This window comes from Montipora foliosa, chromosome 8, assembly GCF_036669935.1.
Source record: "Montipora foliosa isolate CH-2021 chromosome 8, ASM3666993v2, whole genome shotgun sequence".
Taxonomy (NCBI): domain Eukaryota; kingdom Metazoa; phylum Cnidaria; class Anthozoa; order Scleractinia; family Acroporidae; genus Montipora; species Montipora foliosa.
In genome coordinates, this window is record NC_090876.1 from 36737659 (window position 1) to 36747658 (window position 10000).

Below are 10000 nucleotides of genomic sequence, written 5' to 3' on the forward strand. Positions count from 1 at the left end.
AGAAGTCAATCAACGAGCATGTTGAGTTTCCACGTGTGTACCTCAATCTCAAGAATTTTTAGAACATTTTTTGGCACACGCGTTAAGCATTTTTGTCACCTACTTGCCTATTTTACCATCATTAGTCATATTTGCATACGTAACTGATGAAGGTCACCGAAATGGTCGAAACGTTTTACTTTTTAAAAACTTTTTAATCAGTCTCAACGCTACAATTTCGTTTTATATCATGCCTGATTACAACCACGGTATTTTTAATCCTACAAAGATATTTATCTCTAAGAATCTTTAGTACAAAAAAGATCCTTAAGAGATCCTGTGAAGTTTTCCACCAGGGCAGTGTACTAACTGCATGATCTTGAGTTTATTCAGTTCAACTTCAAACGGGTGAAGGGATTTGGAAAAGTGGCCTCACTCACCAGTCAGGCTTTCTTGGTGCTAAATTTGCCAGATCCTACAAAAACCAAGAAATTGTTAAAGAATGGGTCTTGCTGCAAATATTGTACTTACTGGAGCAGACAAAAAGTACCATACACAGTGTAATCAAGAAGTTACAATGACTGTTTAATATGTAATGCAGAAATGCACACTGGATTATTTTAAAAATGCTCTTCTTTGAAGCAAAGTTTAAAGTGGCCCTAACCCCAAAATACTGGTACTTTTTTCGCTAAAAGGAATCTTTGCACCTGTTCGAAACGCATTGCGGCCATTTGTTTCCTTTTTCTAACAAATCCTGCCATTTTATAGGCTTCAAAACTTGTGAAAAACCAAGCATCTTTTGCTCACAACCGAGTCAGAAGGGGAGTGGGTCTATTCTGGATTTGACGTCACAAACTGATTTACATTGCAATAATTCTTTGTAAACGTGCATGCAAAGTAGATTGGGACATCAAATCAGGAAAAGACCCACTCCCCTTCTGACTGGGTTGTGAACAAAAGATGCTTGGTTCTTCACCAGTCTTAAAGCCCATAAAAAGGCAGGATCTGTTATAAGAAGGAAAAAATGGCCGCAGTGTGTTACGAACAGGTGCAAAGATTCATTTTAGCGAAAAAATATTTTGGGGTTATGTGCACTTTGAAGTCCCTATGACACTGTCTTATTTTTTCCCCGTTTTTTAAACTTTTCGTGTAAATATCTTGAGTGTCTGGAATGTAGTAGTTAGAAAAAACTTTCTCTCGTAGTGAATCCACGCGTTTTTGCGCGCCTTTGATTTATACGCAAACAATTATGGCCAAGCCAGTTGGGTCCTGGTAGCTAATGATGTCAAAGAAGTCAAGAATGTAATTCCATTCTGAATCATCAGAACATTCACTAGCATCTGACATTTCTATAAAAACTCGTGATTTTCACCAAGACTTCTTTCTGAAGCAATGCAAACAAGTTACTTCTTTGACGTTATTACAGGACTAGGATCCAAATGGCCTGGCCAAATTTCTTTTCTGTATAAATCAAAGGCCTGCTAAAATGCGTGGATATGTTGTAGGTCGTTTTGTTCCTTAGGTTAATTGCAACCAAACTAGGTCATTTTGTTTTAAACTTGGTTGAAATTGATAGTAGGAAACATCAACAGAAACCCATCAATTATTAGTAAGTACGTGTAATATATTGGTTAGTAAATTGGTCCTAGAGGAAAGGGGATGAACTTAGTGCAGCTCAGATTTTAATGAGTATTTTATAAAACCCCAATGGTTGTTAAGTCTAGGCACTGATTTTAAATGGTTAGCATTAAGATTGGGGTTAGGTATACAGTGCATGATAACCAATTCTACTTTTCTTTCTCAGAGCTTTTTACGACATTGTTCATTGATGAATCTCCTTAGGATGGCAAAGGGCAACACTATTGAATTATCGTCCAAGGAATGAAAGAACTGAAACATAAATGATGTCTTGTTGATTTTTAATTTGCTTAGTTATTTCCTCTATCTTTTGCTTACTTTGAATTCGTAATAATGAAAGGCAACTAAAAACAAAACTTTGAAAAGTCAGGAAAAAGGGGTTTCATAATCTATTGATTAGAAGCCATTTTGTAGGCTCTTGTAAGTGTTATTTCTTTTGAATTATGAAATAAAATATTTCTTTCTTTTTTTCAATTTTGCTGAGTCTGCTTGTAGTGATAAATCCAAATTTTGTGATTATTTTGGCACAGTCCCTTCAAGTTCTTCAATTTGAGCAAGTAGCACATTTGGATGAAGCGGTGTTTCCTTTTCCGTTTTATTAATTTTCAGTGCCACATAATCCTGAAGTTCGAACTTCTTTTTCTTCTTCCCTTTCTGGTTATGATAACTGCAAAAGGCAGACTGTTCTGTGAATGGTTATGTGTTTTTTTACAAGCGGTTTCTCCAAGATGAATTATTTTCTTTGATTAAACTGCAAAGGTTATCTTTTGTTGTTCTATTTGCCCGTGCCACCATCTTTTTTTCACTGTGGGAACGCTGTGTTTGCGGCGAAAATCGGTTTGTTATCATGACTAGAAATGATGTCTTGTTCCTGATGTATTTTGCATAGCGACGTAAATAAACTTCGTACAATATTTGACTATTAATTTTTCTAAATGGTGGTTGTCGTGAAGGCGTGGAAATAGCTTAATGACTTCAGTTGCTGATTCGATGGCTTAGCAGTTAATACAGTGGAGAAGTAATCTCGGATGTCCTATGGTGTGAGGGTTCGAATCCTTGGAGCGGCATGGAATGTTGTGAAAGTTCAAGGTAAGAGGCACAGTCTGTTGGTAGTAAGCAAGGACAGTAAGGGGGAAGGAGAGGGAGAGACGGTAAGTGGATGAAGACCGGAAGGCAAGGGAAAGGTGGAGAAAGGTGTTTTCTTTTTTATTCCCCCTAAAAATCCAGGCCCCATTTTTTTTAATTGCATCCCCCCCCAAAAAAAGGGAAACCCTTTTTTAGACAGTTAATAATAAGCCAGGTTGAAACAAAATGACCTACCGGTAGTTTGGTTGCAAATTAACCTAAGGAACAAAATGACCTGCAACAGATACACCACGAGGAAAAATTTTCTGAAGTATTACATTCCAGACACTATAGATAAGATTACTACTGGTATATTAGGTATTTAAATGAAAAGTTAAAAAACAGCCGAAAAAATAAGTGTCGTAGGGACTTTAAAGTGTGTCATCAACAACTAGGGGATACGTTGCAATTGGGGCCCCGCCCTGTTCGTCTCTCCGGTCACATCATACTACTGTTATGATAATGTATGTATTTTGTGGTGACAAATCTCAATAAACTAAACTAAACTAAACTAGATATCTAGGGTTAATGTAATAATAATAATTTAATAATAAAATAATAATAATAATAAAAATTAACCTTTATTGCATGAGTTGTGATTAGCTCAGTAGCAAAATCTTATGAAGCAACTGTCAAAGAACTTTCAGAACATTTTTATACACATGATTTATTATAGCGTAAGTTTCAGTCACTTAAATGTGGGCAGCTGTTTTCAATTTGTGGCATATGCATGTAACCACTAAGATGAACCTTGAACCCTTGATGTGTTTCTAGGATTGAAGAAGTCTGCCATAAACTACTAACGCTACAGCAGCCATTTTATTATGTAATAATTATGGCTTGACCATATTCATGAATGACTTGCAAGAGAACACGGTAGGTTCTTTTATAAGCAAAGTTATTTTAAAACCTGTAGTTGTTCAGTCGCAATTTGCTTGTACATAAACAAGTAATTGGCTATAACTAAAACAATGCAGTGACATTATTTTCATTCTCATACCACTTCTTCTATAACTTTTTCAGCCTTGGCTTTTTCAAGATGCTCTTGTACTTCATTTTCAACTGAGATTGGAAACAAAATAAAACCACCATGAGATAATTAAACATCATCCTCTGCCTTGCTTCCACTTTTGAGAAGATTGTTCCATTTGAAAGAAATTTGCAATGACACCTCAGGAATTTGCTCATGCTTCAAGGTATATACTGTAGCTCAGTGACGCATCAAATGTGCTAAGTTTTACAGCACATCAACTGCAAAATCTCAAGAACAGACTGGCAAAATATGCTTGCAGCAGTTTGGGTGCACAAATATCAATGAAAACAGCTAGCATCGTCATATACATTGTACCTGACAGAGGTTTGGTGTTTGGTAGTTTCTTCTCCTTCAATGTTTCATCTTTTGGTGTATAATTTCTGAACTTTATCAACCTTGTGGAAGGTCTATGATAAGAAATGGAAAAGGTAAACTATCTACTACATTCTGTGCTGAATACAATAAAGTAGTAAGAAGTAAGTCAGTTTACCCTTTCACACCTCAAATGGCACAGGGTTCACACCTCAAATGCCACAGGGACACCCCCATTGACAAGTAAAATTGGCTTGTGTTAGACAGAGTAAAATCTATTAAGTGTCACTCTCAGGGGTCAATGGGTTCAGGGTTTCTCCTTTTGGTTTGTTGAACAACATCAGGGTGTGCCAAATCAAACTTTGGTTGTTTTTAGGAAAGAGGAAAAAGAAGAAAGGGTTCCACTTAGGCAAACACCACCACAAGCTCAGGCCTCAAAATTTTGACAAAGTTGTGAAAAAGAAATTTTTGGTTTTTTGTCTCTGTTCTTAGAGCAAACTTCCTTCTTCCTTATCAGGCCATTTTTACCAGGTACACTTGTATTTTCCCAAAGTACGAACAAACTACATGTACATTTTCGTAACCACATTTGAGAACAACTTCCATGTTTGCATGTGCACTCATTACCAAGATAATCAATCACTAAACCTCATTCTATACTGTAAATGATCTATAAACACCCCCCCCCCAATGAGGTGTGAAGATTGTATTAGACACCCCCTCTGAAAAATGCCCCATGTCAAATAGACGCCCCCGCCCCACCCCCAACCAAGAATCAACTTTAATTAAATTAATAAAAACCAACAAACCACTCCATAGTGTATCAAAAATTATTGTGAAACTCATTTAGTTTCCTGCTTGCTTGGTTAACAATAGCTTGCAAAGCAGTTACAAGCACAATTCTCTGTATTGGATTGGTCTGGATGAGCCAAGCCTCCCAAACCCTTTCCAGGTCATTACTGACTTGGACATCGAAGACACCAACAATGCCATGGTTGACCCAAAGGATGATGAAGACATCCATATTGAACTATGAAGTGTATGTTTTGCAATAGCATATATTATATCTGTAGATTAGTCTGCCCTACTAATTTCTTATCTTACTCTGTCGACTTTTACTGTTAAAATAAAATAGATGCCTCTCTCTAATAAACGCCTCACATCTATTTAACGGCCCCACTGGGACCTCTAAGATTCAATAGACGCTGGGGCGTTTATTAGAACATTTACGGTATCCATCAATTTTTATACAATGTACCACGAGGGGACAAAAAATAATTAATGCCAATAGGTTTGGAATTACTCTCATACAATACAATACAATACAATACAATACAATACAATACAATACAATACAATACAATACAATACAATACAATACAATACAATACAATACAATACAATACAATACAATACAATACAATACAATACAATACTTTATTGACAACTCCCCATGGGGGCTTTTCAGTGACAATATAATATTATTAAAAGAGGTAACAATAATAATTATAAAAACTAAAATTAACTCTAAAAACACTATATTATATATATTATAGTAAAAATTAATTAAATTTATAGGATAAAGGGAGGAAAATCAACCTAATTTAAGACAAATACTTTTTTAAAAGATCTGATCTACGTAAGATTACATTTAAAACTACTTATACACATTGACTTAATTTCAATGTAGGGCTAATAGCGTTCCAAATACTTACAATACGATAATAAATGGACCTCTGGCCGGTTGCTGATTTACAGAGTGGGATGTTTAATGTTTGTGAATTACGGGTCGCTCGGCCACTAATACTACCCCTAGAGATAAACTTATTACTTAAATATTCAGGTGAGATACACTTAAAAGCCATAACTGCATCTCTTAAATAGAGGTGTGATTTCACAGGAATCCATTTTAAGCTTTTTAGAGCTGGAGACACATGATCATATTTTCTAGTGTTACATACTATGCGAGCAGCATAATTTTGAATCCCTTGCAGCCTCTTTATATTAGTGTCAGTAGTGTTTGCCCAAACTGACGAACAAGGAGGCAGTGTGGCCCAGTGGTTAGGGCACCTGCCTAGAGATCTGGAGATCCCGGGTTCAAGACCCGCTCTGACCACTCCTTGAATTTGATCCTGGTAGTCCATGGTTCAACTTCCCAGCTGCACTTGTAAATAGCCAACTGGTTTGCCTCCGGCCAGTTGGGATTCTTAACAGTTGTTGTTTCGTTCATTGTGTTTCATTGGCCCTGAAAAGCCCCCATGGGGAGCAGTCAATTAAATATTTTTATTTTTATTTTTTTTAATAATGTAATTTGCTAATACTAAGGAATTTATCATCATAATAAGTATGTCTTTCCTAAATGCGTGTTTTACGCTGCCTATTTGTCCCAGCGCAGACATACAAGAGGAGACAGTTTTAATGATGTGTTCATTAAAGGTGAGATTTTGGTCAAAAATCACTCCAAGATCTTTAACAGTCTCTGAGGGTTCAAGGTCTTTACCCAACAGTGTAAGGCGAAATTCTGGGACTTTCGCAGTCATCTGTCTATTTCCATATATGATCAACTTGGTCTTATCAGGATTTAAAAGTAGACCATTTTCAAAGCACCAGTTACGTATGCTGACAAGATCTTCATTCAAAGCAGCTACGATGTTTCCAGAGTCATGGGGTTGGAATGACATGTATAACTTAGTGTCATCCTCATAACTCTCGACTAGACAATGTTTTGGAGTAGATGGTAAATCATTGACATAGACTCCAAAGAGCATTAGACCTAAGATACTGCCTTGTGGAACTCCACTGGTCAACGGTAATGGATCAGAGATCTTAGTATTGACACGGACTACTTGAGTTCTGATAGATAGATAATTACGAAACCAATCGATGGCGGATGTTGAAGCACCTATATCTTGAAGTTTGTAGAGCAAGGTCTTATGACTGATACTGTCAAAGGCTTTGCTCATGTCTAGCAGGACCATGGCTGTAGTTTTCTTTTGATCAATGTCGCCTAGAATCTTGTCTGTCATGTAAATCAGTGAAATCTTGGTTGAATGCCACTTTTTATTTCCACTTTGGTTTGTTGACAATCGTCCATTTAGTACCAGGTAAGACATAAATTGATTTAGTGCAGTTCTCTCGCATATCTTTGATAAAATGGGCAATAAAGATATGGGACGGTTGTTTTCAGGTTTTTCATAATCGCTCTGTTTATGAATAGGGATCACTTCTGCAGTCTTCCACATAGATGGAAATACGCCACTTGTGAGTGAATTACTTACAATAGACATGAGCGTTGGAAGAATAGCATGAAGGCAGTCCTTAATTACACGCAGTGGGATTTTGTCATTCCCAGGAGCTTTCCCTGTTGCCATTGAATTAACAACTTGTTCAATTTCGCTGCATTCCGCAGCCCTGAATGTAAACTGTTGGGATAACGGATAGCACTTTGTGGCAAAAGACAATTCCGTAAGATCGTAGTTGCATTCGTTAGCCAGTGACTGGATTTTATCGATCGTATTTTGGCCAATTGAGGTAAAATATTCATTAAATTTGTTAGCAACCAATTTGTCCTCTTTGCTGTAAGACTTACAATTAACTGACTTTTTTGGAATCAATGAACGTATAGTTTTCCAAATACAGCCCATATTGTTGGAGTTGTTCCTGATTTGAGTCTCAGCATATTCTTGTTCAGCAAATCTCAGTTCACGTCTTACTTCCCTTTTGAAGTTTTTATAACCAGCCCATGCTAGAGGGTCGTTTGTTTTCTTTGGCAACTTTCGCCAATAATCTCTCGTCTTCATTACTGCACAAATTTCCTCTGTAACACAAGGATTTGGCCAACTCCGTATCTTTACCTCTTTGATGGGTGCATATGAATCAATGAATCATCACACACTTTGGATCCAGTAGAAAGAGTTTTGCAGATGTTTGGCTATACATGTGTGTGTGTAAATATAACAATTTTATCAAAAGTATGATAGTCACTTACAACGATTGTGAAGTATCATCATGAGGTCTTTTCTCTCCTCTTGAGTTGACATCAGTGGAGATCTATAGCCAAACAGGATAATCAATTCCAGAATACCCCTCACCGTTATTGTACGTCATTGAACAAAAATAACGCCTACTTCATTCTAATCTGTTCTTCATTTCTTCATTGCAAAAAAGAACAGTGGATAGAGGTGATTGGGTATTCCTCAATGTTCCCACCAATACTTAAATAAGCTTCTTAAAAGCGGCTTTGGATCATAAATTCGCTAACTTAAGTGCTGGCTATAGTAAATTAGAGAAAATGAAGAAACGTCCGTACGATGAAGCAACAAAATTCTTCAGTTTGATCAACTGCTACACTTACACACTTAACATGCACACGTACACTGTACACACAGCTCCTACTAATGTTGGTGGTCCTTTAGCTTCGTGGCCCTGATTTCTCACAAGGCGCGAGATTGCAAAAAACCAATTTGCATCTTATTTGAAACTCATTAAAAAATAAAAGAGCACATTGTATCATGACTCCTTCCTTTACGCCATAAAAAACTGAATTAACTTTCCGCATTCCCAGACCTCACTTTTGTGTAGTTGCTCCCAACTTCTTAGGGAAAACGATTGACTTAAGTGTGGACCGCAAAAACAATATTCCACATAAAGGGGAAGGAGATAATATTTTAAACAACTGATCTACCTCTTGATCTGGTAAACCACTCTTTTTTCGCAATGCCTTCAGTCGTTCCCTTCGTTTTAAAGCTTCATCTTCCAAGCTCTCTACAGCCGCCATCTTGAATCTAAACCCCTCGCGACCTCTGGGAATAAACACGCTGAGGAGCATGGGAAATTGTAATGGCGGACTATTGTGGTTACTGAAGTAAACTTGTTGTCAAGCGATTGTAAAATTTCAAGATACTTTAATGTTAGTAAAAGAAATTATCTAAAATGGCGTCTAGCGACACCGTTAGCTTGGTAAGTAAAGCTGAACGATAAAAATCCGCAAACAAATTGGGGAGATTTATTCTTAATTGAAGCTCAGCTGCAGCTGCTTTTAGCCGTTGGCATACTCTCTACGTTGAACCTATAATTCTTCTGTTTATACTTACTAATATTATCACTTTACATAATTTTAGGCTTATATAAACTATTATTGTCGTGAAAAGTACTACAGACATCTTCAGAATGCCTGCCTGGAAAGCTTGAAGAAATATGGCAACGATCCCGTGTTGATATTTTGGAAAGCTTTTGGAGTTTTGATGGAAGGTTTGTCCACATTAATTAACTTAAGTGTCAACTGTATTTTGTGCTGGCGCACTGATTGGGGACACTGAACAGGAATAAAATAAAATTCATCAACTACAATCAAACCAAGGTTGGTTTTTGAGTTGAGGGGAGAACTGAAGCACCTATAGAGAAAAAACTCTCCAAGCAGAGTAGAGAACCAACAAAGTCAACCTGTATGTGATGCCAAGTCTGGGAAGCAAAGCTGGGCCACACTGTAGGGAGGCGAGAGGTCTCACCACTGTGCCATTCCTACTCCCACATATCCCACTTAGAAACAAATTCCACCAGAAAGTGTAGATAAATTTGCTTCCTCCCATGCAGCTAAGATTGCGTTCACACTTGAGGGAATTAAGTTCAATTTGAACAGCTTTAGAAGAAACAAGTTTTTCCCCAACTTGTTCTCAAGAAAATTGTTCCCACTGGAAGTCTTGTCAATATTTGAGCCGGCAATTCATTTGGTATGCAGTATCAACCTGAATAAATAGGTACCCCATGTAAAGGTAATAATAAATTAAAGATCTATGGCGGAACTGTTGGTCGGAGTTTTGTTTATGTTGTGGGTTACTGCTCTGGAGAAAGTTCTTCGTAACCGAGGAGCTGCTTTTCGTTTGTCAAGGAAAAATTGTCTACGGAATCAATGCT

At 37.1% G+C, this 10000-nt stretch overlaps 2 protein-coding genes across 2 annotated transcripts in view; one reads left to right on the plus strand and one right to left on the minus strand.

Moving 5' to 3' along the window:
• LOC137968940 (coiled-coil domain-containing protein 12-like) overlaps positions 1–9690 on the minus strand; it is a 15256-nt gene extending 5566 nt beyond the window's left edge. The window contains exons 1-6 of the mRNA XM_068815409.1: positions 9530–9690; positions 8772–8904; positions 8076–8137; positions 4091–4182; positions 3743–3804; positions 420–454 (exon numbers count right to left, since the gene is read on the minus strand). Of these exons, the coding sequence (XP_068671510.1) occupies positions 420–454; positions 3743–3804; positions 4091–4182; positions 8076–8137; positions 8772–8904; positions 9530–9675 (530 nt within the window). The 5' untranslated portion in view covers positions 9676–9690. The remainder of the gene's footprint in view (positions 1–419; positions 455–3742; positions 3805–4090; positions 4183–8075; positions 8138–8771; positions 8905–9529) is intronic.
• Positions 8914–10000, plus strand: part of LOC137968935 (tetratricopeptide repeat protein 21B-like) — a 54133-nt gene continuing 53046 nt past the window's right edge. Inside the window, exons 1-2 of the mRNA XM_068815401.1 lie at positions 8914–9046; positions 9208–9337. Of these exons, the coding sequence (XP_068671502.1) occupies positions 9020–9046; positions 9208–9337 (157 nt within the window). The 5' untranslated portion in view covers positions 8914–9019. The remainder of the gene's footprint in view (positions 9047–9207; positions 9338–10000) is intronic.